We start from the raw sequence: 26,758 nt of genomic DNA on the forward strand, positions 1-26,758 counted from the left end.
GAGCATTACAGAAATGCTGGATGGCCTCTACTCAATTACAAATGCCCTGAATGAAAACTTCTCCAGATCTGGCTTTCCAGAATACCCCTATCCCAACCTAATTCAAACCATACAGGGACCTCTGACTTAGAATTTTTCAAGCCCATAAAATGAAACAAATTGGCTTTGCAAATATATCTCCCAATCTGAGCCATGCCTGTAAATTTGATTTATCCTCTTGCATCTATACTGCATTAAATGGCCTGAAAGACTCCTTGTTTTGAAGTATGCTTGTCTCCTCCATGAGCCACAAATGTCTGTGCTTGGTCAGGCTGGAAAACTCTGTGCCCATGAACAGCGAGGAGTCCGTGACTGTTCAACACCTTGGATTTGCCCGTGGATCTTGGCAGGAGCAGAGTGGGACTGTGCAGCCCCTCCTGAAGGGCAGGAGCACAAGCACCCCAAATGCCCCTCCTGAAGGACAGGATCCCAAAGGTGAGCTCCCAAAGACACAGCCCATGATAGCACCCTGCTTTTGTGGGAAGTGCCTGAGCCACTCCAGGTCAGCTGAGGGTGTGCAGCCTGGAGACAGAGCCTCGTTCTCTCTTGAACACAGTAATTTACTACCTTGCTTTATGATTTCAGGGACACTCGCTGTATAACTTTAACAGGCTTATGCTAATTCACTGGTTTGAATCAGAATAAACCTGTTAAAATTATGAACAACTTAGGCATGGAATCATAAAGTACTGCAACACAATACATGGATCTTTCATAAATGGACAGGATCACCATTTCCATGCTTGGCCTTCCTGTTCACATGGCAAACCTGAAGATTGCCAGGGATTATAGTGTTTGCCATCCCTTCTGTTCCAAAAGCACAACAGTAGATGTCTTAAAAAGAACATCTATTAAATTCTACTTATCTCCTTTCTTGATTCAGGTTTCCAGTTAAGACAGGGAAGAAATGCATTCTCACTTAACCCCTCTGGAAGCTGGCTGGAAGGTGCTGCAGTTGCCATGCAGGGGAAGAGAGATCTGTTCTTACACTTGCTGAGAGATAAGCAAAGCAACTGAGTCCATTGAAGAGTTGCCCCAAGCATTTAAGTTGTATTTTTAGTGTATGTTTCAAATCCATTTATGTCTGCAGAAGCCAAACCTTTGACCCCAACAGAAAGCAAAAGAAGGGTTTGGTGCAGAGATGAACGTATTTCTTATTAACTTTTCCTGTGTTAAGCGATTGCAGAGGTGATTCAATATGGGACTGTGAAATTAGCACATTTACCTAATCACACAAATTCCAGAGACATCTTCCATGTAATAATGATAATATTCCACTGCAAGGGCTTTAAAGTTTACAACAAAGGTCAGCAGCATCTCAGACATCCTGAAAATATATTTTTATGTTTTTATAAACTCCAGTAAAATTCTAATCAGATAAAACCTTGTATTCGAAAGCTGATTCTTCGAAAATATTTTAAATGCACATAAAATATCTGAGAAAATGTTAACATTATGATCTTAACTGTTTGCACATTGGAACCAGTTAAAGGTTAGGAAGACACAATGCATCTGGCAGAGTATTTTAAGCAGAATATTTCTGAGCGCGTTTCCTTCGCACTGGGGCTCATAAACGTGCCCAGCAATGACAGACTGTGGACGCCTGGCACACGCAGGTCACGACACCAACCGCGGTGTCCACAGGAAGAATGAGCCCGCCTTGCTTTGATACACTCATGTCCCAGGTCTCCAAAGAAGGAACAATACCTGATGGCATCAAGGTGTGCGTGCAGGGACTGGCCTGGGGGTCTCAGCTCAGGGGTGCAGGAGGGAAGAGCTGGGAGCAGCCCCAGCCCTGTGTTATCCATTAGGTGTTTATTAGCCTTCATTATGGAGTGCTAGAGGGTTAATTAATTCAGGCTGCTCCTGTGGGAGGGATGGGGAGCAGGAGGGTGAGGCAAGATTCCGCTGCCAAATATCCAGGTTCCTGGGGCAGCCCAGCACTTAGCCTCTGTCCCTGAGCCAGGGATCAGACAGCCTGGGTTGTTCCTGTCCTCACACCTGGATAGCCAAGGGGGAAGCTGCAGACCCCTCGCTGGCAGCAGGGAGTCCTGCCACTCCAACCAGGGTCTCTCACTGCTTGGTGGCCCCCCCAGCTGAGAATTAAGGGTTAATGTTTCTTGCTGCTCCACTGTCACTGAATTCCTCTTGGCCATCAAAAATCCTCTTGCATAGCAAGGACAACACTGCACCAGACTCTGGTATGATGGGAATGAAGTGGAAATTGCAAATGCAGAGGGTTCACAGGAAGTCTCAGGAACTCTCAGGCAGGGTCCGCTGGTTCCCTCAAGCTGTGCCCAACATAGGAACAAGTGGGAAGACAACACAGTCCCCTCCCAATACCTGCTGAGCCTTCCAGACAAGTAAATGCAGTTTCCACTTTAAGAATAGAAAGACTAAAAGCAAATGGGAAAAGGTGTCTTTGTGTCTTTAAACTGGTGGTATGCTGCTTCCTCTCCACACACAGTCTGTCACCTCTGCATATTCCCTGTTCAGTCTAGCAGCCACTCCTGGGATTTGTTTGCCCACAAAGTCCACAGACCGACTCAGGGTGCAAGAGCGGCTCCTCTTGAAAACAGATTTTTATATCCCCTGTGGTAGGAGGTGCAAACATTATCAGCACTTGAGCAGAAGAAAAGGAACTACTAGCAGAAGAGTTCGATGAAGTAATCCCTGCAGGACTGAACCCTTGCAATCAGATACAAGGTAACTATGGCTGTGGCCCTGTTTGATTATTTCTGCTTCACCTAATTGTGAAAAAACAGTCATTTCCACTTAAAAGATACCCTGGGTGTCTTTAGTAGGAGGATGATTCCCTGTGGAGCTGCAGCTTCCTCAGGGGCGTCAGTGCTGCAGCCCCACTGAGGGATTCCCTGGAGGAAGGGCACCATACATTTGCATTTTCCAGTTACTACACGGAGAAGTCTGTCGGTAGGAAGTCTGCCCTGAAACCAAACTACCACAGGGGCAGGGGTCTGTGTCCAGATGTGGCAGGGCAATGTCCAAGCAGCCTGGGACTCCCGCCCAGGAGCTCCCTCCCTTCCCCGTGGGTCCCACAGCCGTAGCCCGGCAGCACACCCTCCTTCATAAGCCTCACCAGGGCCCGGGGGATGCCGCCAATGCCACTGCAGCCCCGGAGCCCAGGTTCACAGGACGCACATCCAGCCCTGCATCATTGCTTGGACACTGACCCAGCAGAGATTGAGCATGACCCAAGCCAGCAGATCTGTACTGGAGTTCATTCCCCCTTGGGATGCGTGGGAAGTTTTTTCATGTTTATCATCTCCTGAGCGGAAGCTCCAGCTGATTGAGGAGCAGCAGCAGCAAATAATGAAACTGAAGTCCCAAATGCTTTCATCCCTTTGCTTTTTGTTCACCAAGTGATGGGTTTTATCAATCGTTTAAATAACCAGGCCTCTGACTGGCACCGCAGCAGAGACTGCTCAGCCGCCACGGACCAGCACGGCGGCCGCGGGGCGCAGCGGGGCACACAGGGACAGCAGCAGGGCCACATCTCTGCCATCCCGCACTGCGGCCCCAGGACACATTGTTCTGGTGTGAGACTGCCCCTGAGCTCTCTGCTGCTTGCCCGGACTGCAGTTTCCAGGTTTTCCTTAACCGGAGTGACCTGTGCCCTTGCTGACGCTTGGCAGCTTGGAGCTCCCGGGCAAAGGTTAATGGGACACCAACGGATCCCGTGTGCGTCGGCACAACCAGCTGGGATAAAGCTGCGGGAGCAGCTGTCGGTCTGTTCCCACCGGCTCCAATTCCCAAGCAAACACCACGAAATTGATCCCCGCGTTGGGAGCGCCGGGGCCAGCGCCAGACCCGGCTCCCGGCGGGGCCGCGCCCGGGGCCCGGGCGGTACCAAGTGCGGGGCGGGGGGGGGGGGTCACGTGGGCTGACCACGCCTGCGATGGAAGGGGAGCAGCCCTACACCCAATGGGACACGGCTGCTTTTGCGCATGCGTAACTCCTGCCGTTCAGCGGCCCCCTGGGACTGCGCCTGCGCAGTGCCGCGCCTCGTGGCGCCTGGCGGCACTTCCGCCCTTCCCCAGCCCGGAGTCGCCTCGGCGGTTTTGCGACAGCCGTAAGTGCGCGGAGCGCGCGGGGTGCCCGGCGGAGCGCAGGGACTGGACGGGCCAGGGGCGGCGGCGCGATGAGGCCGCAGCAGGCGCCGGTGTCGGGCAAGGTGTTCATCCAGCGCGACTACAGCGGCGGGACGCGCTGCCAGTTCCAGAGCAAGTTCCCGGCCGAGCTGGAGAACAGGGTGAGGCGGGGCGGGCCGGGGCCGGCCCGGGGCTCGCGGCGAGAGCGGCGCACGGAGCCTGCACGCCAGGCAGGGCCTGGCCCGGGCCTTACGGGCCTGCGCCCAGGTGGCGTTCGCAGGTGCCCTGCCCGGGTTGGAGCCAGTTCTGCGGGTTCCCCGAGGGCGGGATAGCATCTCCTGCACGAATCTCTAACCGAGGCCGTTCAGGTGCAGGAGCGGACGTGGTTCCTCCCTCGTGTCCCCGTCCCGGACTGTGGTCAGTCCTGGGGAAGGCGGCTGGTTTGCAGCAGTAGAGCAGAATGTACTCGTTGTGTCTGTGAGAACAGAGCCGGCTCCGTGCTCTCAGGTGGAGTCTCAGGTGTTGACATTGTCCTCTCCCTTGGAATCCTGCCCGTCCTGCCGAACCCGCTTAGAGGCCTCACAAATGCTGTCTCAAGTACTTTCGTTTTGCTCGGTGCTGTCAGTTGTGGTATCTTCAGCTGACAGTCAAACAAACACGCCTTCCTACCCCATTTTCTTTCTCTCATTCCACTTTTTTCTCTTCCGTGTTCCTTTGTTGTGTTTTGTTGAGGGTGTGTTTGGTCTGCACTGCAGCAGCACCAAGGCACTGTGGGTATGGAGTGTCCATCCACTCTCTACCTGCTCATTTTAACCCAGTGCATCCCTGTGCATGAATTCCGTTTTTTTCACAGTTGAATTGCACATTTGCTTAGGTGTGTTGCTCTGAATGGGTTTGTGTCCACATTGTGTTTGAATTCAGAGTCAGCCTGAGCACAGGACAGGTGTCTAACAAAGAACTGCAGGTCTGTAACTCTGTGTGTTTCAGGCTGGGGCTCTGAGCACAGTGCAGATGATCCATGAGTGGAGGTGGATGTACAGGGGTATTGGTGAGTTCTGAAGTGTGCAGCTGACAGCCCCACTTGCTTTTCTTGCAGATTGACAGGCAGCAGTTTGAGGAGACAGTCCGGACACTGAACAATCTCTATGCAGAAGCTGAAAAACTTGGGGGCCAATCTTACCTTGAGGGTTGTCTCGCCTGCCTGACTGCCTACACCATCTTCCTGTGCATGGAGACACACTATGAAAAGGTATGTGTTTGTTTCCCCTTCAGCCTGCAGGCAAGTACTTGGTTCTTGGTGGGTTTCCTGTGACTTGCAGCACTGTGGTACAGATTCTTTACGGATGTACCTCAGACATGTTGGTACTGGTCAGTTTGGGCCCATGGGCGTCACCCTGAATCCTGTGGGAAGTGCCTGCACTGTGGAGCCATCAGACAGTTGCATGTTAGTTCTCATGTTGCCATAGCTGTGATATCGCTGGAAAGGAAATAATCGAGACTCCTGTGCTGTTTCATTACCAGGTTCTAAAGAAAATCGCTAAGTTCATTCAGGAACAGAATGAGAAGATCTACGCTCCTCAGGGCCTTCTGCTGACAGACCCCATTGAAAGAGGATTACGAGTTGTATCCTTCTGTGGCTTCTGACATTGTCTCCTGCCTTGTGCTCCTTGTTTCTCTCAGTGAGGCACCTCTGCTCATGCATGATCTGTGATATAGAATCTGTGATTAGTCTTGTTGCTCTTTGTTGTGTCCTGGTCTCCAGTCAGGTTTTAGTACATTAAGATTTGGCACATGGAAAGCCCATGAAAATGTGGAACACGACCTTTGGGACTGTATGGAAAGAGCAATCGAGATACTTCCTCTGTTCCAGTGACCTCCAGAAATGCTGTTTTTCTGACTGGGGAAAGAAGCGACCGTGTTGGTAGGACAGAAGTTGATGTTGTGAGAACAAGAGCTGGCCATTACTTAATTTGCAACCCTCAGTTCAGGTTCTGGTGAAGATTTTGAGATACAAGATCACTGCAAGCCCAGCACTTGCTCTTGCTTCCAGTGTGGCTTATTTCCACCCTTTTTCTTCAGCTCTTGAGCCACACTGCAGACATTTTATGTAGTTATTGCCTGAAGTTGTAAAGACCTCTCATAGCAAATGGTGGAGTGTAATGAGTAACACATCTTTCTTTGAAAATATTGAAACCACAGCAACTTGGAACCCAATGCCAATTGAATGTATGGTAAGGCTAATTCCTTGCAGTTGGATTTTCTGTGTTGTCATCCAAGTAGCTCAGAGCTGTCACCTACATGACTCCCTTTTTCTTTTAAGTGTTTTCCATTGTGTGTACACCTCCTGGGAAAAAACCAAACAACATTCAACTTGAGTAAAAGCATTTTCAGTTTGGTGGGTGACTTATTAGCAGTGTTAACTTTTTTCCTTGGTGCACAGCCTTCCCCAAAATTTAGCAGAAGAGGGGCAAGGCTCAAATCCTCTGTACACAGCACCAAGTCCCTGTGCAGGCCCTGGGCTGGGAGCCAGTGTTCTTACCTGATGAGGCATCTCACATGGACTGTTCCCTTTGCTTTGGAGCTCTGAGACCTGCCTTAAAACAGCTAATATATCAAAAGTCCTATCACCTTAATGTTTTTCTGCCTTGTTCTGGTTATGTTTTCATAGTCTCTTTATAGTGTATTTCCCTGACAGCTTTTCTGTGCAGATTGAAATTACCATTTATGAAGACAGAGGTTTGACCAGTGGAAGATAGAACTGTGGAGTCTCAGGTACATTACCCTTATCTCAGATCAATCTCAACATCTTTCTGTGCTCAGAGGGGTGGGTGCTGTCATACTGAGACAGTTTATGCCACCCTCGTATGTAATCAAAGACTGTTCACATAAATCCTGTGTGGACCAGCTCTTGTTGAAAGTAAAAATATCAGTACTAGGCATGATGTTGCTGAACATTACCTTGCAGAAATTTGGGTCTGGATTGTGTAAATGTGCTAACTTGTGCTATATTATGTCCAAAATTCTATTCAGGTCAGTAAAAAATGGACTCTGTTCCTGGGTGTATTCTAGCATACTGAGCCTTTTTGTTGCAGTTTTTCAGTTGGCTGCTGTTGTAGTTATCACGCTGGTGTCTTTACTTGTGATGCTTTCGGGTAGGAGGGGCCAGCAGCCTGGAAGAGCTCTGCTGAGAGGCTCTCAGTTTTCTTGGTGCTGTGGGGCAAGTCACAAAGTGAAGAGTGTTCACTGGACTTGGAAGGGGAAGGCCAAAATACAGGCTCATGCTAATAGTATCCAATATAGACCATCAGAATTACTATCCCTGACTTTGCTTTTGGAAAGCTCACATTGGGACTGGCTCCCTTATGTTAGGTGCTCTGCAGGTCCTGGGATGGGAGTGTTAAGTATGGATTGTTGGCAGTGTATACGGAAAAGAGATGGGAAACATTTATGCCTGTTATGCAAAAAGAAACAAACAATAAAGGTCTTTATTTTCTGTTGGACAAATGAAATCAAGAGTTCTGGGTTCTGCTCATGCTGCTCACCATAACACATGGTAACTTGCTCCTCCTGCCACAGTCTTCCTGCAGCTGTAGAAAGGTTTGTGTAGGGGGGCTTTTGGTTTGATTTAGGAAGAGTTTCTAATCATATGAAACTTCTTTTCTAGATGATAGCTCACCGGTGGACTTGCTGTACCAAGGCTCCCCTACCTCCTACTTTAGAGCATCATTCCTTTCTCTGCTGCCAGATCCACAGTGCCATCTACTACAAGGACTAACTTCCTCAAACTGCTCCCCAGGGGGTGACCTAGCTGGTCAGCATCCACTTTGCAGTAGATTTGGAAGCAACAGGATCACTTTTTAGTTTTGGTTTGGTTTGGGTTTTTTTTCTCAAGAAAAGGCAGAAGTGGTAAAGCTACGCTCTCTCCCGAAAGAAATGGGGCCCTCAGCCCAAGAGAGGTTTAGTTTTAGTCCTGTAAGTGCAGTGCTGTTTCTCCCTGGTTCTTAAACCCTTCTGTATGTCAGTTGAGCTTTGGAAAGCTCCAGCTCAAAGTTGGGAATTTCCCTCCAGTTCAGTGTTAGAGTGCAGAGATACACAGTGCCTCTTCCCAGCAAGGAGTGACTCAAGGCAACATCTCTTGTGCTGATCCTTGTGGAAAACCAAAAGGCAAAATGTTCCTTGTGTTAATGTCTTGGTTGTCCCTAGAAGGGGGGGGTGTAGCCAGACTTTAACCCTGGTGGTTTTTCTGCCCCTGTGTCTGTGCTGTTGTTGGCCCTGTCAGTGCTCACCAAGAGGGGCCTGTTCAGTCATGAAACAGTGAGCACAGTAAAGTGGATGCTGAGCCAATAAAAATAACGATTCCCACCCTACTCTGATTAATATGTGAAGTGTAAAACTGTTTCTTTATGGATTTCTTATATATAATTTATAGGAAAACATTGATCTGACAAACTTTAAGATACTGTGTAAGGTGGATTTCTTAATTCTGTCTGCTGGCACACATTGAGGAGTTGAGCTGTGCATTCCTTAGTGTCCCCGTGCATGGACATTGCTCAGCAGTACCTACACAAGTGAAGTTCTCACAATCCAAGCTGGCTGAATACTTTCTCTTATATCCTTTAACCTTATCAAAGCCCAGGTGTCCTGGTATAGGGGCAGAGTGTCAGTGTCCAGTTGTAGAAGGAACTCAGGAGTTCAGAAGAGATGGCTTAGCAGGGGTAGAGGGGCTGGATTGGTTGGTGGTGGTGCTGCAGGTGCTAATACTGGATATGAACTCCAGGCTCATTCCTTAGCCACTGTGGGGGTTTGAGATTTGATTAATATTTTCATTGTATAAAATTTGTTTTTTCTAAACTGTAACAGTGTTTGCCTTTCAGAGCTGTTGCAATATTGGCAGAAGTACTGATGGATCAGTAAACCTTTTCTTAAACTGTGTCCAGGTCTGTTCTGGCAGCACCAAGGTGTGGGGCACAGGGGGACTCCGGAACGCTGGGCTGGGAATGGCCAGAACTGCAGCGCGTCGGGGCTCGGCCTGTGGCACAGCCAGGGCTGTGTCCCTGGGGGTCCGACAGCTCTGCCTGCAGCGGGGCCGGTCCTGCAGCGGGGCCGGTCCTGCAGCGGGGCTTCGTCCCTGGTGCTGGGGGTGGGGGACGGGCTCATGCGGGGCGGGGAGGGGGGGGGGGGGGGGGGGTCATACCTGCTGAGTGCTGATTGGCTGAAATAGCTGCAGCTTCAATCCACCTCCTGATTGGCCAAAAAAGCTGCAGCCTGAATCCAGCTCCTGATTGGCCCAGGAGTTGCAGCGTGAATCTGCTCCCTGATTGGTTGGGAAGGCTGCAGCCTGATCCACTTCCGGGCTGGCTTAAACAGGTGCATGTCCTCTCTGTCTCCTGATTGGCCAGCTTCAATCCGCTTCCTGATTGGCTGGAAAAGCTGCAGCCGCGAGCCGCACTGTGATTGGCCGAAAAAGCTGCAGTTTCAATCCGTCTCCTGATTGGTCGAAAAAGCGGCAGCTTCAATCTGCATTCTGATTGGCCGAAAAAGATGGCTTCTTCAATCCGCCTTCTGATTGGCCGGAGCAGCCGCGGCCGTAATCCGCTTCCCGACTGGCCCAAGGGCCGTACCGGGAATCCTTATCCACGTTCCCGGGCCGCTGCGCGTGCGCCGTTCCGCGGGGCGGGCGGGCTTGGCGGGAGCGATGGCGGCCGCGGCCGGCGGGGACTCGGACGGCGAGGAGCTGGTGCTTACCCCAGCACAGCTGATCCACAGCCTGGAGCAGGTGCCGCGGGCTGGAGCGACAGGCGTGGGCCGGGGAGCGCGGGGCTTGCTGAGCGCTGGGCGCTCTGGAGCAGATGCCGAGCGGCGGGGCCGCGGCCGTGTTTTTGCCCTCCCGCTGGTGGGGTTGTGTAGCTAGGGTCTGCCTCGCTTTCACTGACAGCCTGCCTTCTTTCAGGCCTGGCTGAATGAGAAATTTGCTCCAGAACTGCTGGAGAGTAAACCTGAAGTCATCGAGTGTGTTGTGGAGCAGCTGGACCATATGGTAGGTTCTGTTGGCTGGGGTGGTGGGACAGGCCCGCCCTCGTTGCCTGGCCTGGCAGGTCCATGCCTGAGCCTCTCTGAGAGGGCCGGGCTTGTCTGCTTCCCTGTCTCCGAGACAAAGCTTCTCTGAGTTTTTTCTCTGAGCTTGCCTTGGAGAGGGGCTGAAGTACAAACAAGCGGTGTTCTTTGAGTCGTCAAAAGCAGCCGTAGTCTGATTTTGTGGGTTCTATGTACAAAACCCCTCTTCCTCTCTGTTTCTTGTTGTCTGACATTTCAACCGTTTAATTTCTCTTTGCTTTTTCTTGCAGGAAGCAAACCTGAAGCGGGCAAAGAGGGGCGACCTGAAGGTCAGTGTTCACCACATGGAGGTTGAAAGGATCCGTTTCGTGCTCAGCAGCTACTTGCGGTGTCGACTGGTGAAGGTAATGCTTGCTGTGCAGCCCAGAGCGTGTAAAAGAGTGATTTCAGGAGGCATTTTTACCCACACAGAGCTTCCTGCTTCAGCATGGCATTTAATTAAAGCATGCTCTCTCTCTGTTCTCAGAAGCTTAACTCAAAGAAATTAATTTCTTGGACATGCTTTCGTATTGTAATGAAGGAAGGTCACAGCAGTGTTGATCACAACACTGTGAGTGCTGTTTGCTTCATCTAAGCTTAGGGTGGCACAGCTGAATGCTGTCCCATTCTGCCTGAGTCCTGCTATGTGTACACATGGTTGTATAGCTTGGCAATCCTGTGTGATACCACAGTTAGTTCAGGAGCAGGGATTTGGGCAGGCCTGTGGCTGCTCCTACAGCTTGTAGGGGAATCTAGTGGAGAAGTGGGGGTTTAAGCACTGAACTCCTGGGAGAGAGCTGTATAATTCTTTTGGATTGTGTTCCAATATTAGATAGAGAAGTTTTTTCCCCACATCCTGGAGAAGGAGAAGTCTCGAGCTGAAGGGGAGCCCTCCATTTTATCACCAGAGGAGTTTGCTTTTGCTAAAGAGTGAGTAGATTTTCAATGTATCTTCCTCCCCTTTTATAGATTATAGAAACTTAACTGTGTGTTTTGCTGAAGTTCTGTGAGCCTTAGATGGATTTGAAGTAAGAATCAGTGTGTTTTACCAGGAGGTTTCCTTATGGGCAAGAAAGGAACTAAAACAAAATAACTCTGGTGACTGAGTCAGTTACCAGGGTAGGCCAAGGGCCTGTCTTTGGCTGTGCCTGTGGGATGAGGAGCTGTTGCTTACTCTTGTTTTGAGTCAATACTCTCCCTCCAGATTTGTATTTTATTAACTAAGTCAATACTTCAATGGTTTGTTTCAGGTACATGGCAAATACAGAGGCTTACCTGAAAAATGTGGTCCTAAAACACATGCCACCTAACCTGCAGAAAGTGTCTCTCCTAAAGTCAGGTGAGTCCATCCAGACTCCAGGGTGATCTGAAAATTGTAGAAGCAAGGGGAAGTGTGGGGAAAGTTCCAGGGAGCCCCACATGTAAGGGGGCTAGTCCTCCACTTGCTGCTCAGTTGAAGCAAAGGTGATGTGATGGTAATGTTGTAACATGGCTCCATGCTGCTGCTGGAGGATCATGCTGGTCCCTGCTGTTACGTCCTGTCTTACAGTGAGGCTGGGCACATGCATCTGGTTAGAAGTGTCTGGTGTTCCCTTTGCTGGCTATAAGTTTGCTGCCCCTCAGACCCCTCGGTGTTCTGCAGGGGAACATAAGTGAAGGCTGAGCTTGTGTTCTGAATCTGTTGTCTGCAGTTCCAAAGCCCAACCTGGACTCCTTTGTGTTTCTGAGGGTGCTGGAGCGGCAGGAGAACATCCTGGTGGAGCCAGAGACAGATGAGCAGAGGTAGGTGGGCACTTCCCCGTGCAGCACAGGTACCAGTCAGTGTCACTGATGGGCGTGGGCTGCAGCTCACGTCCCGCCTGTCTCTGCAGGGAATATGCCATCAACCTGGAGGAGGGCTCGCAGCACCTGATCCGTTACAGAACCGTGGCCCCTCTGGTGGCCTCAGGAGCTGTGCAGCTCATCTGAGGGGAGAGGTAAGTGTGTGGTCAGAGGAGCAGCCACCACACCATCTCCCCTGCCCGCCCCGCCACACTGGGGCTGGCAGGAGCTCCCTGTGGGGTGCCTGGGCCAGGTCTCCTCTGGGACTGGGTCCCCTCCCAGGGCCAGGTCCCCACAGATGTGGCAGGCAGAGCACAGTGGCAATTGGGGGTGAGTACCACAGTGTCATACTGCAGAGGCATTCATTACCCCTACAGCTCATCGAGCTCCTGATTGCTTGTGACATGCCCAGCATACAGCCATACAGTCCTTACTCTGGCGTTCCTGAGTGAGGGCAGGCTGTGTCACAGGGCAATGTCTGTAAAGCTTCAGTGTGTAGCTGCTGGGATGCCTTGTCTAAGAGCAGTGGCAGATAACATCACTAAAATGGAACAGCTGGGGGCATGGACTCAGAAGAAGGCTGTTTTTGTTGTGCATCATATGAGACCCTCCTTGCAGAGGGTGAGGGGTTCTGGTACAGCTTCAGGTTGTGTTTGTGAGAATAGACACTGTCAGACTCCCTTCTGCAGAAACCACTGCTAAGGGAAGGGGAACACGGAGTTCATTTTTGCTGGTCATGCAAAGCAAAAGCTCCTCTGGCCCTGCTGCCCCATGCAGGCCTCTTCTAATTGGAAGGAGAAGCCAGGGTGTTCTGTGGTACCTCAGCTTGGAACCTGTGGAGTGCATGGGCAGATAGGGGCTTGTGTTCATCAGGGCAGGGTCTCTCTTCCCTGCATGGTCTGCATGAGGGGTGTCTGGGGAGCATCTTCCTCTACAAGGCTGGGGGTGACACAGGGCATCTTGTAGTGTGAGTGGCTTTGCATGTGTGGTTTATAGTCTTCCTAATTAATCCATTTAGGTAAAGAAGATTCTTTCAAGTATAGATGTTAAGAGGGGGCTGGGTTTAATCCTTAGGAATCAGTAGCATGTTCCTCTGGACAGCCCCCCCAGGAAGGGCTTGTGGATTGTGCCCTGCCCATATTTACAGCCAGACAACTTCACAGAGGTGACTGAAGCTTCCAGACAAAATCCTCGTTAATCTGCTGCTGTGAAAGCGTGCTCCAAAGGATCTGCCTGAGGAGTGTGCAGGTGGCACGTCTGAAGGCTTTCTCCTTGGCCCTATTCAGTTTGACTGAATACTTGTCCAGACAGCTTGTACTTGACACACTGCTGCGTGTCACATGGCTGCAGCAGTGTGAGCGTGAGGGGCATCTGTCCTCTTCTAGCAGCTGAACTTTAACTGACCTGATGGTTTCCCAGAGCGTCTTTGGTGCAGCTCTTCTCTGGAGCTTGGCAGCTGGCACAAAGTGTCCTAGGCAGGAGAGATGGCTAGTAGGCTGAGATCAGTCAGGCTCCAAGTCAGAGTCAGTTGTGGCACACCTGAAAATGTGCTTTTGTGTCCTTCCATGACTAAATACCAGGACATCTGTGGAACTGCTAACACTGCACCTCTCTTCTGTCTGCGCTGGGGGAAGGAGGTGTCCACAACTATATTGAGAAGATGATGCGTTTGGCTTGTACTTTTAGATGGAGAAGAAGATGCAGCAGTGCATCCACTTTAATCTGTGTAGCTGGGAGAGAATGGGTAAAGTAGGAGTAGCTTTTCCAGCATCCATGGGTCCTGCTGTTAAACTTGGGTTCAAATACATTCCTTGTTCTCTGCTGTCCCCTGGGTGGAAATAGCTTGGGTTTGCTTAGTGATCAGCTTTGAATGCAAAGTAGGTGGATGGTGAAAGAGATTGCAGGGAGGGCAGTGATGGTGAGCTGTGTTTTCCCTGCCTGAGCCGCAGCTGCTCTCCTGGGGGCCACAGAAAGGTGTGGCAACTGGTTTCATTGCTAGGAAGACTCATGTCTGTGTTGGCTACCCCAGGTCGCTGAAGTGGTGGGGTTTGCACTGTCAGCCCGAGACCATGTGTTGAAAGGATGTTTTTGCATCATGTTTTTGCCAGCTGGGCCCTGGGTTCAAGCTCACTTTGGCCATCCTGTGAGAGGTGTCTTGCCTTGTGCTGCAGACATTCAGACATGGTGGTGATGGAGGCCCATGGAGAAATACTGATAGGTCAGTCAGCTGTGTCATGAGCTGATGAAAATCTGTGCTGTCAGCAGGAACAATCAGGGCTGCTTAACATAAATGGCTAGACAGCTCTGGGGAGATTAGCAAGGAGTACAAGGCAGGGGTGATCTGATTTAGGTGACAGTCTTTACTGTCAAGGAGTCACATGTGAGCTGAACAGTGAGGGTGATTTTGAACATAGATGTCGGGGACACCACAGTGTCTCTTGTGTGCTTGGGGGTGAGCAAATTTCCTTCTCAGTGCACACCTCTAGGGTAAGAAGCTTCTGAGTTGGTAGAGGATGAGCCGAGGGTGTGGGGTTTTCTCTGCTTAGACACCCTGGAAACAGCTACCTTGGGACAATTACCTTAAAAGGGGTGTATAAAACCAGTTCAAACCTCCCCCATTAAAGACTATATGAGAGGAACATGCTCCTCTTTCTCCCAGAGCTACTTCCCGGTGTTGATTGTTCCACAGACACTGGTCCTCCAAAAGCACTCGTGTTTTTCTGGCACCGGGAGCCATTTGTGTGCTGGTCCCCCTGTTGGCCCCTGCCCGGCGCAGTAGAAGGCCGCGCTGTGCGCTCTCCGGTGCCGCCGGGCTCTCCGGTGCCGCCGGGCTCTCCGGTACCGCCGGGCTCTCCGGTACCGACGGCTCTCCGGTACCGCCGGGCTCTCCGGTGCCGCCGGGCTCTCCGGTACCGACGGCTCTCCGGTGCCGCCGGGCTCTCCGGTGCCGCCGGGCTCTCCGGTGCCGCCGGCTCTCCGGTACCGCCGGGCTCTCCCCGCCGCCCGGCCCGGCGCCAGCGCGGCTCCGCGGGAGGAGGGGGCGGGGTGGGAGCAGCCCCGAGCCCCATTGGCCGCTCGGAGCGCGGCGGCGGCTGTGATTGGCTGGCGCGGGGTGTCCCGGCCGCGGGCGCTCCCACGGCCCCATTGAGGAGGAGCCGCTGCGGCGGGAGCGGAGCGGAGCGGAGCGGGCGGGACGCGATGAGCTGCGGCGAGTGAGCGGGGCCGGGCGCGGGTGGGGCGGGGGGCTCGCCGGGGCTGACGGCTGGGGCCGCGCTGTCTGACCCCCTCTTCGCCTCCAGGCTTTTCCAGGTGTGCAGCGGGCGGGCTGTTGTCCCCCCAGCCATGCCCGTGGACCTGGCCGTGCGGCTCTGCCTGAGCCACTCGCCCCCCATCCGCAAGCTGCTGAACTCCTACGAAGAGCTGCGGGGCAACCGAGGCCGCAAACCCCTCCGATCCTGTCTCAACCAGAAGCTGAGCGCAGAACCTGAGCCGGAGCGGCGAGACAGTACCAAGAGCTCCAAGGGCCAGAAGAAGAAGCGGGTTGTGTTTGCTGATATGAAGGGGCTCTCACTGACGGCTGTCCGCTTCTTCTCAAAGATTGAGGAGGACCTCTGTGATTTGCAGCATGCCTTGACAGACCTTGCCTGTTTCCGACCTAAGCTGCGGGACTTACACCCAGAAGTGTGCAGGTATGTGCTGGACTTCCCACAGCCATCTGCGAATTACATGACTTTCCGCAACAGCCTGCACAGCAACTTTGTCTGCCTGGAGAGCTGTCTGATCCAGGACCGTGCTCTGTCAGGGACAGTGAAGGTTAGAAACATTGAGTATGAGAAGAAAGTGACGGTCCGCATCACGTCTGATGGCTGGAAGAGCTTCCAGGACATCTCTTGCCAGTACATGCACAGCATGTACGGCTCAGCTGACACAGACATCTTCTCTTTTGAGCTTATCCTGCCCAAGCCATCCATCTCCCATAGGGTCACAGAGTTCTGCATCTCTTTCCAGTGTGGACAAAAGACCCACTGGGACAACAACCATGGGAAGAACTACAAGATCCGCCATGTGGGCATGATCCGCCCTCCCTCCCATGCCGTGAAGAGTGCCAGCAGGGCCTGGGAGCATCTTGGCACCTCTGGGGCTGCTGCTCTAGTCCTTTCTCACCTGAAGACCTGGCGGCATTTAGAGACCCAGGCTCCTTATTGGTAGGAAGGCAGCATGGGGAGAGATGCAGGTCCCTTCCATGTCCCAACTGGTACAAGGATCTTCGGGGAGGGGTCAGTTGCAGAAGGTGCTGCTCAGAGTTTTTGTAGGTCCTTCACAGCCTGCTGCTCTATGAGCAGCTGCCAGTCTCTGCAGAAGCTTCCTCACTGCTGGCTGCTGCTACAGAGGCTGGAAGTTGCTGCTTGAAGTAACTCCTGCCTGTAGGTTCGCAGGGCAACACACATGAGAGATGGGGAGTGACAAAGAAGGGGCTGTGGGCTGGGACCCGCGGCCCTGTCTGAGCCACGCTGGGAGCCGCGGGGGCCGGTGCTGCCCAAGTGCCTTGGCTGGAGGGAGCTGCTGGGGAGGGGGCACGATCCTGGTGCTGCCGGGACCCTCCCGCTGCAAGCACTCTCCGAACCGCGGTCCCGAGAAGGGCTCACCGCGGGGTTCCTGGGCCAAGAGCAGCGGGGTGCCTCCGGTCGTTGGTGCTGTAACGGGGAGTTAATAAAGTGACGGCGCTGCGCGAGTGCTGCCTCCTGCTCCGCCTGCCGCGGGGGGTGGGGCCGGGGCACGGCGCGGTCGCGCAGGCGCCCTCTGCCGTCGGCGGAGAGCGGGGCGGCCCTGCGGGCGCGGCCCCGCGGGCGGCGCGCTGGCGTCACGCACGCAGCGCGGTACGGGGGCGCGCACGGCACGTGGCGGGGCGGAGCGGGGCCCGGCGGCGGCGGCGGCAGCAGGTGAGTGACCGCCCGGAGCGGCCCCCGCGCCCCCTCCCGCCCCGCACCCGCCCGGCACCGCCGCGGCGCGCGGCGAGGCCGGGGCGCCCGGACGGCGCCTGGCCCGCCCGCACACCGTTATCCTCGGGACCGCGGCCTCCCCGTGGCGGTGCGGCCGCGCCGCAGTGCCCCTCGCGCCGGCCTCGCCGCGCGCCCCCGCCCCGCGCACACCGAGGACGAAGGTCGCCGGGAGGGCCGAGACCCAGCCCTGCCGTGATCCGCCGCGCTCCTGGGGAAAAGAGCTGAGAGCGACCCTCGCCGCCGCCCCCGGTCTTGCTGCAGCCGCCCTGGCCTCGGGCGGGCCGTTACGCTGCTCTGCCGACCGGGCGGACGATGGTCAATCGCTGCAGCCCCGAAACAGCGGTGTGGGCTGCGCTCTCTGTGCCTGCCAGGCCCGCCCGGCTGTGCCCCGGGGCGGGGCGGCTCCGGGAGCCCGCGGGCAGGACTGCAGCGGCACACGTGGGCTCTGCCGTGGCGGGTGACATGGTGCAGGACAGCAATAGCTGACCCCTCACAACCGCGGCTGCCGGCTCAGAGGGCCGGTCTGGCCAGTTTACCAGCATGAGTCCTGGTTCTGATGGGTGACAGCTGTGGCATAATGGGCAGCTGCACGTGTGGCTGAGGAGCTGCCTCTCCCAGTACGTGGTCTGTGTATATGCCTTTGAAGCACTAACAGTATTCTTAACATCACTGGTACAGCAGTGTGTAACCAGCAGCTGGAACGTAGTGTACAGGGAAACAAGAGGATCCTTACAGACTCTCCTTTGCCATGTGTGCTTGTCAGGTACCTGTTAAATCCCATCCTCAGGCTGAGACTCCGTAGCCAGGCGAAGGTGGTGTCCAGACAGGGGTCTCCTCCAAGCAGACTCAATTTTTATCACAAGCCACCGTTGGCCCTGTGGGTGTGTGACCTTTGACTGGTCCCTGTGCCCCAGCAAGTTCCTCTTTGACTAATCATCAGCAGTAATTGTCCCCTTAGGCTAACTTCCTGTCCTGAACTGTTTATAAATCTGCCCTGTGTCACTGGGGATGAGATGTACAGGAGCAGAGGAAGTGATGCCTTCCCAGGAATCTGGGTACCTGGCTTCCTCATTTCTCTCAGGTGCCCCTGAAATGAGGGACGTGATAAGATCTTTGTCATGAGGAAGGGTTTTCTGTCACTCCTTTCCTGTACTTGGGACCTGATTGCAGCATCCTGTGCCGTAGGTGTGGTTCTGGATGAGTCTGCTCCATCTGAGGTGTGCATGGTATGAAAATACAGGATGAATGGCAACAGGAGGTGATTCCCAAGTGACGGTGACAGGCAGTAGCCAGAGTACCCGTCTCAGTCTTGCTGTGTCTCAGGAGCTGCTCTGAATGGTGTGACCTCAGCCCAAGTACTGCCTTCCAGGTTTCAGAGCCCACTGTCTCTGGCATCCTGCCACCCTCTCTGCGTTGACATCTCTCCGGTCTGCTGACTTCAGTTGCTCTCCTTCAGTGCTGCTGGTGGCATGTGAGTGCCACGTCTGCCGAGAAACCAACTTGCTGTTTGAAAGCTTTCCAGGGACACAGGCTTCATTTGTGGCTGTAATGACCCTTCAGCGTGAGTGGATGCCAGGGGCCTCCAGAATTAAACTTGTTCCAGGCGTCATGCAAGGACCCGTGCTGGTGCGCATGTCCTCGTGGGGAGAACAATAATAGCTCCACATACGGTAGGCTCCTCTGAGTGCCAACTCCCTCGATCTCCTCCAATGCAGGCTCAGGGATGGACTCCACCTTGTCCGTCTGAAGAGACTCTGCATGCTCTCAGCAGCCAGGAGGGGATTCTGCTGCCAGATTCTCCACAAGCTGCCCCACGGCAGGACTTGCTCAGTGGCAGCCCGGGAAGGGATCTGTTCCTGCAGTCGTGTTACTGCCGAGCCCACCACACGCCCATGGACAAACCAGTGTGTGTGCACCATCTCCTCTGAGCTCTTTGGGCTGCACCGTCTGAACTCACCTGAGCTCCTGGCAGACTGTTGGCTTGTTTACCCAAGTGCTCTCCCTGATCCTGTTGCATTCTCTCTCTCAGAGCCCCAAAAGGGTGTGAACTTTGGAATGGGGTCTCTGAGCAGGCTGCAGACTCGGTGCATGTGTGAGACTGTTGCTGAGTAACAGGAGGACTGGTTCATTGCTGCAAGCAGCCCTTCTGTCTGGCTGCAGGGCACCAGCCTTGCCTGGGCCCTTCACCATGTTCCTCCTGCTCCCCTTTGACAGCCTAGTGGTTAATCTCTTGGGGATTTCCATAACTGTCCTCTTCACTCTGCTTCTGGTTTTCATCATCGTGCCAGCAATTTTTGGAGTCTCCTTTGGCATCCGCAAGGTTTACATGAAAACTTTATTAAAGATTTTTCAGGTAAGTCATGTTTTCAGAATGTTCTGTGTGTTTGCAGAGGTTTGTCCAGGCATGGTCATGGTAGGAAGAGAGGCTTTTGCCTCAGGAGGGCGTTGTGGGTGACTGGAGTAGAAGGTTGGGCTGTTGGTGTCGTGCTGCTGCCAGTTGACCTGTTTGGCTCATCTCAGCCAAATGCAGCTTACAAGACCTCTTGTCTGTGGGCTGTTTTTTCCCTGTAATTAATCTAGTAAGTCTTCAATTAAAGAAATAGTCTAGCAAGGCTAGACTTGGCAGTCGGCAGGAGTGCAGCAGGATCTGAGGGGTAGCTTGGAGGAGTTCGTGTCCCAGGCAAGGCGGAGTGCTGGTACAGCTTGGTGTCAGGTGTGATGGGGAGGGACCAGACTGCAGCCAGCAGGTTGCTCCTCTCCAGGACACATTTGGATGAAGCAAAAGCAGAGGAGGTATGGCAGGAAGCAAGCCTTTTGGCCTGCAAGCCCTGAGTGGTCTGTGGCCAGAACCCAGAGCTCTCAACATGCTTCTGTCCTGGAGCATCGCCTACTGAGCCGTGTCTGGACCTGCCGCCTTGGAGGACAACCAGCAGCCCTTGCCGACCCTCTTGGCACAGAGAGGCCAAGTGGAATTTTCCAGCTTGTTGTCATGCTGTTCCCTTGCCTGCCTTTGGTGGACTAATTTTATGGGCTGTCTCTGAGCCAGCATCTCTTGAAGCAAGTCCCTGACCAGACCAGAATTTTTTATCTACTAAGAGTAGTAGGTAAAGCCTACACCACTCTACCCTGGCAGCCCAGGTGAAGGGCAAAGTGCTTTCTATGGAGGTTTTAGGCTATTAAATGTGGAGTTCATGCTGCTAAAGGATGCATGGTACAGCTACTGCTGTTTGAACAGGGCTGGTTGTCCCCAGAGTATTCCTGTACTGGTTGGCTTGCGAAGACAGCCCTGGAGCTCGCAGTGTTCAGCTCTTTAAACTCTGAGTCCTCCCAAAAGCCTGAGGTGTAAATGGGAAGACCTTGGGCTTTGTGAGGGGCTTCATTAATACAGATATCTGAAGACCTTACTACAAATCTACTGACTGAAGTGGGCAGAAAAAATGGAACTTTTCACAATGTTTTCTTTTTTTTTTTCCCCCTTCCTTCAATTCAGGAACATTTACTCTCAATACCTATATTGGTGTTTGAAACTATTTTTCTGAAAAGACTGGGAAGTCTGTTTCAGTTTTTATTAAAGAATCTTAGTGGTGGGATAGAGGAGCACTCATGCACAACTGGTCACTGATTTGGTGGAAAATTCACTTATTAAGTTTGACCATTCAGAATTGTATTTTGGAGGGCTATTATTTACCAAAAATACTTTCCCAGCTCTTGAGGCCAGAGGGGCAGCATGTGAGAGCGTGGCAGAGTCTGACAGCTTGTGGGACACAGCCTGAGCTGTGAGGCCTGGCTGGCAGCAGCACACCTGTGTTGCTGGGGAGGGAGGGCACCTGCCTGCTGCCTCTCAGGTGGGAGGCTGGGTTTGCTGCTGCCACAGTCAGGATGGAGATGTGCTGGGCTTGCAAAGAATGCCTTCTCCATAGGCTGCTTAGCTCACGCGAGGTCAGAGCTCATCTCCTGACTTCTGGGATGGTAGTATCTAGGCAATCTTCTGCAGTCCTGGAGTTCTAGCTGCTGGCAGAGGCAGCTGCGAGGTGAGCAGGACACTCTGTATGCAATTAGCATTCCCTCATTGCTGCCTCCTGATCTGCTGCTGGCATGGGCTTAGATTAGGATGCCAGAGTTCCCAGCAACTTCCCCTTCTTCACGGATAAGCATGTTGTACACAAGTCTTCCTCCTTCAGAAGTTTGTCCTTCCCGACCTATATGGATTACAGGCCGTGAAGGTTACGTGGAGGGCAGGCAGGAAAGCTGCACAGAAATCCAGCCTGCAGTTTGTGCTGGTGCCCTTGAAAATTAGCTGAGAGAACAAGTAGTCCTGGCGCAGGATTTGGCAGCCAGCTGTCTGAGGGTGCTTGCTGCTGCTGTTTTGGGTGGATTGCTGAGCTGAGAAGCAGCAGCAGCTATTAGCTGAATCAGAGGGGAAAGGATCCCATTCCATCATCAGCCTGATGTTTTCAGCAGCAACCTGAAAACACAGTCTCCGCTTTGAATTTAGAAGAAACAAGGGTTGAAAAATAGCGCTGGTCCCCCCAACCAGCTTCCTACGCTTTGGTGCAGACACCCCAGCAGGAGGCACAGCTCAGCCAGAAGCTGTGCAGTGGCAACCACGTGCAAGGTGCAGCAGAGCTGAGAGATCACAGAAACTGCAGAAAATCTTGCTGTGCCATCTCATCACTGAGCACTCTTCTTCCCTCTGGCACTCCCTGCTTCCCAGGCCAGTTTCTGCTTCACCTCAGTTCAGTTGGGTTCATCACTAACTCTTTCAGTTCTGTGTGGAAGCCTCCTGCTTTAGCCCCATCTTCTCCCCTGAAAGTCAGCTGTAAAATGGGCAGTGTTGTGGAGCTATAGGCCTTGCAAATCTTGGTTGTCCTGTCTGTCTTGCAGTGGGCAACACTGAGAATAGAGCGTGGTGCCAAGGAGAAGAACCATCCGTTGTACAAGCCGTATGTCAATGGTGAGATCCTGCCCTGCATGGGTACACAGGGAGTTCAAAATTCTTTTGGGGAGGTGGAGTAAATGTGGTGTCTCTGAGCAGCTGAAGTCTGCTGGGGAGTCTTTTCCAGTAGGAGGGAGTTCTAGAGAACTCTGTTTCACAAGGAAGGGCAGGGAAGCACCCTGTGAGTGCTTCATTTCTAGATAGTGGGGAGGACTGGTTTCTGGCTGTCTGGACTGGAGAAAGGAAGGAGGCTCTGAGGAGGGTGGGTGAGGAAGGGCCTTGGCTTTCGTCTCTCTTTGAGCGGGCAAGTCACACTTTTCTCAGAGCTGCCTATGGTGTGTTGCAGGTATCATTGCAAAGGAGCCAACATCACTGGAGGAGGAGATCAAGGAGATCCGCCGGAGTGGCAGTGGCAAAGCCCTGGACACCCCTGAATTTGAGCTCTCAGATATCTTCTATTTCTGCCGCAAAGGCATCGAGACCATCATGGATGATGAAGTGACCAAGAGGTTCTCAGCTGAAGAGCTGGAGTCCTGGAACCTGCTCAGCAGGACCAACTACAACTTCCAGTATATCAGCCTGCGCCTCACTGTGCTCTGGGGACTCGGTGTGCTCATCCGCTACTGCTTCCTTCTGCCCCTCAGGTGAGTGCTGGTGCAGGGACCTGCCTGCCAAGGGGGTGCTGGTGGCCTGGTTTTGCTAGCATATAGTTTCCCTCTTTCTGCAGGATAGCCCTGGCCTTTACTGGCATCAGCTTGTTGGTGACTGGTACCACAGTGGTGGGATATTTGCCAAATGGAAGGTGAGTTCATCTTCAAGGGAAGAGCAGATGGGGAGAACTCCGTGCAGTTTGAGACCTGATAATCCTGAAATTTTCCTGCAAGGCTTTCTGTTCTGCCACCTGCAGACACAGCAGGTGGTCGTGGCAGCTGTGGCCTCTCAGGAATGGACACCCTGTAATTTTCAACAAAGGGCCTAGATGTGAGCACTAAGCCGGTGGCAGAGCACTTGGTCCTGGCCTCTGAAAAGAGTAATAGCAGAAAAGAGCAAAGGCCAAAATTTTATTCTCGTGACTTAAGAATCAGTGATCGTAAATTGACAGCAAAGCTCAGGACATGTTTCAGTAGCAAAGACTTGAAGGCTTGGCTGGATCTCAGGGCCTGGGGCAGCTGAGCTGAGTGGCACTGTTACGGGGATATTGTAGGACTGGGGAGTGATGGTCTCTGTCCTGGGCTGCAGGTGTAAGGACTTCCTGAGCAAACATGTCCACCTGATGTGTTACCGGATCTGCGTGCGTGCCCTCACAGCCATCATCACCTACCACGACCGGTAAGGCCTGTCTGCTCTAGGCTGTCCCTGCCCAGGAGGTTCTCCATGCCAGGCCTTATGTAGGCCTCATGCTTCCTTCTTCTTTCTTCACCTCTACCTTTGTTTTGCATCTAGAGAAAACAGACCCCGAAATGGAGGCATCTGTGTGGCCAATCACACCTCCCCCATTGATGTGATCATCTTGGCCAGTGATGGCTACTATGCGATGGTAAGGCACCGGCTCTGCCTGCTCGGGCTTGGTCGCCTGCATGGAGGGAGCAAGCAAGCATGTTGTGGGGCAGGAAGTAGGCAGCAAGAGTCCTTTGAGCATGCAGAGCTACTTTTCCCTGCATGACATGGCAGGGCACTGTCAGACTCTGTTGTACGTGGTGTTTGTGCAAGCTCAGCCTGGAACTCAAAGCACCAGGGGTCTGTTGGTGCAGCTTTGCAAGAAGAGCTCTAGGCTTTGCTGTTGTTGGAAGAGCAAAGTGCTTCCCCAGCTGGACCTTCTGCCATGGGGAAAGCACTTGGGGTTTGCTGTATCTGTCTTGCAAGTCAGAGCGTGGGACTTTTCCTCTTAGCCTTTCCAGTGTAGGGGTAGGAAGGTGGAGGGGAAGCTCAGAACAGGCAGCAACAATGAACCTCAGTTTGGCTGTGAAACCGGGTGCTGCCTTGGCTTTCATGTGTGCCCAGGTCTTGTAACTTGTGTCTTCTTGCCCTGTCCAGGTGGGTCAGATCCATGGAGGGCTCATGGGTGTGATACAGAGAGCCATGGTGAAAGCTTGTCCCCATGTCTGGTTCGAACGTTCTGAGGTCAAAGATCGTCACCTCGTCGCCAGAAGGTGTGACAGTCGCTGGCTGCAGGGGTGGGTCTGAAGGCTGGGGGAGGTAGCGCTCACCTCCCTTGGATGAGGACACTGCATGGCCTCATAGGTGCTGGGAGATTGTGCCTCTGTTGTTGGTGCCCTGATAGTCCCTGGTGACTGCAGGTTAAGGACTATATGCTGTGTGGATTGCTAGTGAGAGCTTCTGTCCTCTCTGCTAATTTTTGACACTCTTCTGTTTAGGCTCACAGAACATGCCCAGGACAAAAGCAAATTGCCCATTCTTATTTTTCCAGAAGGTGAGTGCAACAAGGCCAGACAGACAAGCACCTGCATCTCTGTTGCTTTCCTTCTTACACAGCCAAGGGCTTGAAACCCTTCACTGAGACAAAAGGGACATTGTGTCTTTAGAGCTGAGTGAGCCCAGAATGCAGGAGTCATACATGATGTCCTGATGACCCATTCTGTGCACACAGAGAACAGAGCATGGACTGAGAGTTAGGGGAGAGTTGCTGGGTTCCTGTGGCCCTGCCCTTAATACTGTAGCTTAGACTTCTGAACTGACTTGGAGAGGAAAGTTAAGATTGTGCTTGTCTCTTACAGGAACATGCATCAACAACACATCTGTGATGATGTTCAAAAAGGGGAGCTTTGAAATTGGAGCCACAGTTTACCCTGTAGCCATCAAGGTATGAGAAGGCAATGTTCTTAGGTCACAAGTCTGTCTGTCCCTCTGTATCTCTGTCTTGGCAACCTAATCCAGCCTGGTCTGAGGGTACAGGAAAGCTGAGGTCACTCCATGTAGTGCTTTGAGAGAGCTGACCTGTAGCTCAGTTTGGGGTGGAAGTTGGAGCCTCAGAGAGGGTGCAACCACTGCCTGACTTCCGTGAACTCTTCTGCCTTTGTAGTATGACCCACAGTTTGGAGATGCCTTTTGGAACAGCAGCAAATATGGCATGGTGACCTACCTCCTCAGGATGATGACCAGCTGGGCCATCGTCTGCAGTGTCTGGTACTTGCCCCCAATGACCAGGCAGGTAAGGTGAACCCAGCCCATCTGATCGCTTTCCTGTTTTGCCCTTCACTCCTGCTGAACAGTCTTGCTTTGCCACAGCCTGAAGAGGACGCAGTGCAGTTTGCCAATCGAGTGAAGTCAGCCATTGCCAGGCAGGGGGGCCTTGTGGATCTGCTCTGGTGAGTCCAGGCAGGCTTTTCTCTTCCTGGTGGCAGAGTTCCTTGTTTCTGGGTCATGGCATGTGCTCATAGGCTCCATGGCAAGAGCTCCATTTGTTTCTTGCTTAAGGTAGAGCAGGCCCATGGAGGAGTGTTCTTCTGTAGTAGGGACCAAAGTCTTTGCTTCTTCTGTATGCTGGGCATCAGGGCTTCATTCTGCGATTGTAGCTTGCATTGGGATGCCCTGGGTTTGACTTGTTTCTGCTCAGCAAGGTGTGTTCAGCTTGGGAACTTGCTTTCCCAGGCACTGAAGTCTCAGAGCCTGGGAGGCAGGCAGGCAGTCTCCTGTAGTGGTACTAGAGTAGTTCACGTTTCTGGCAGAGTTGCTATTTTGAACACATTGCAGGGCCATGGGGGAAGCTCCTGGCAGAACCAGGTAAGAAAGTGGTGCCCTTCAGGGACAGGTGGTCTGCAGTGTGCCCTGGCAGCATGTGGTACATGGGCAGCTGTCAGCACTCACTGGAACTCTGACTTGCCCTGAGCAGTCCCAGCCAAAGATGGTGCCTGCCTGCAGCCTCTCTGATATGACTCTCTCCCCAGGGATGGAGGACTGAAAAGGGAGAAGGTGAAAGACGCGTTCAAGGAGGAGCAACAGAAACTCTACAGCAAAATGATTGTAGGCAGCCATGAAGACCGGAGCCGCTCCTGAGTCTGCTGCCTCCAGCACTGCCACCGGGGCTGGTCAAAGCCCTCTGCCTCCAGCACCAGCCAGGGCTTGTCTGGAGCAACTCCGAATCTTTGGACTTGGGCTACTCCAGAGCTGCTTGGACTCGCTCTTTCATCCTCTGGTTGTTGTTTCCTGGAGGCACTGTTACTGCCTGGAGTCTTTAGGCCCTTGGCAGCTCATGGCAAAGATGCCTTCTCGTTACTGTTACAGTGAAGCCCCTTGCAGGGGCAATATTAAATGAAACTCTTACAGTGTCATGTGCTTCCATCTGGTGCGTCCAGCCCCAGGGAAGGACTGGTGTGATGTGCATGTGTGTCAGTCACAAGTCTCCCACAGCACAAAAGCCAGTGAGCTGTGCTGAAATGGACTGCCTTGACAACCAAGGGAGGCGTCATGAGCCTGTGCCCCTCGTGTGTGTGGCATAAACCCCTTAGGAGCAGAATGTGGTCTCTCAGGCCCTTTCCAGATCCTCTTTCAGGAGAAATCTTTTTGTTTTGCCACCTTCATGTCAGCTTGACCCAGACTGTTGCTTCTACAGTGTCTGAGTAACAGCCTCTTTGCTGCTCCTGATGCAGTAAGGATCATACTCCTTGGAAACTTCCCTCTGTCCCCTGGGGCTGTGAGGTGCCAGGTGTCACTGGAGTGGCAGGTGGGGCTCCTGAGGAATCTGTACGTGCTATAGTGGGAGCCTAGGGTGTGTAGGAGAGCCCAAGACTTCATGGCTGGGG

The 26,758-nt window shown here is 53.0% G+C and overlaps 4 protein-coding genes across 6 annotated transcripts; all 4 read left to right on the forward strand.

Annotated features, from left to right (window-relative positions):
* The first annotated feature begins 4,135 nt into the window (after positions 1 to 4,135).
* Positions 4,136 to 9,080, forward strand: GOLGA7 (golgin A7). The gene is made up of 5 exons (XM_048287488.1): positions 4,136 to 4,309; positions 5,245 to 5,397; positions 5,670 to 5,771; positions 6,857 to 6,920; positions 7,813 to 9,080. The coding sequence occupies exons 1-4, from the start codon at positions 4,199 to 4,201 to the stop codon at positions 6,902 to 6,904; spliced, it is 414 nt and encodes a 137-aa protein (XP_048143445.1). The 5' UTR covers positions 4,136 to 4,198; the 3' UTR covers positions 6,905 to 6,920; positions 7,813 to 9,080.
* A 522-nt stretch (positions 9,081 to 9,602) lies between these two features.
* Positions 9,603 to 12,209, forward strand: GINS4 (GINS complex subunit 4; the record flags this gene model as incomplete). Its single annotated transcript, XM_048287263.1, is given in 8 exon segments — positions 9,603 to 9,791; positions 9,793 to 9,924; positions 10,099 to 10,185; positions 10,493 to 10,606; positions 11,074 to 11,171; positions 11,492 to 11,580; positions 11,933 to 12,023; positions 12,113 to 12,209. Coding segments are annotated over 8 exon segments (897 nt in total), but the record flags the coding sequence as incomplete, so codon positions are not given.
* A 3,016-nt stretch (positions 12,210 to 15,225) lies between these two features.
* Positions 15,226 to 16,794, forward strand: LOC125317615 (protein phosphatase 1 regulatory subunit 3C-B-like). Its single transcript, XM_048287485.1, has 2 exons — positions 15,226 to 15,274; positions 15,362 to 16,794. Exons 1-2 carry the CDS (start codon positions 15,261 to 15,263, stop codon positions 16,269 to 16,271), a joined length of 924 nt encoding a protein of 307 aa, XP_048143442.1. The 5' UTR covers positions 15,226 to 15,260; the 3' UTR covers positions 16,272 to 16,794.
* Positions 16,795 to 16,960: 166 nt separating this feature from the next.
* GPAT4 (glycerol-3-phosphate acyltransferase 4) lies at positions 16,961 to 26,284 on the forward strand. Of its 3 annotated transcripts, none has more exons than XM_048287439.1 (13): positions 16,961 to 17,002; positions 18,432 to 19,415; positions 21,947 to 22,016; positions 22,345 to 22,642; positions 22,726 to 22,800; positions 23,238 to 23,327; positions 23,442 to 23,535; positions 24,033 to 24,172; positions 24,374 to 24,429; positions 24,734 to 24,819; positions 25,039 to 25,167; positions 25,245 to 25,324; positions 25,904 to 26,284. In XM_048287439.1, the coding sequence occupies exons 2-13, from the start codon at positions 19,251 to 19,253 to the stop codon at positions 26,010 to 26,012; spliced, it is 1,392 nt and encodes a 463-aa protein (XP_048143396.1). In that variant the 5' UTR covers positions 16,961 to 17,002; positions 18,432 to 19,250; the 3' UTR covers positions 26,013 to 26,284. The 3 variants fall into 3 exon arrangements, with proteins under 3 accessions (XP_048143396.1, XP_048143395.1, XP_048143397.1); XM_048287438.1 differs by having other exon boundaries at positions 16,963 to 17,002; positions 18,248 to 19,415; XM_048287440.1 differs by lacking the exon at positions 16,961 to 17,002 and having other exon boundaries at positions 17,852 to 19,415; positions 24,033 to 24,148.
* The last annotated feature ends 474 nt before the right edge of the window (positions 26,285 to 26,758 follow it).

This window comes from Corvus hawaiiensis, chromosome 27 (genome assembly GCF_020740725.1).
Source record: "Corvus hawaiiensis isolate bCorHaw1 chromosome 27, bCorHaw1.pri.cur, whole genome shotgun sequence".
NCBI classification, from domain to species: Eukaryota; Metazoa; Chordata; class Aves; order Passeriformes; family Corvidae; genus Corvus; species Corvus hawaiiensis.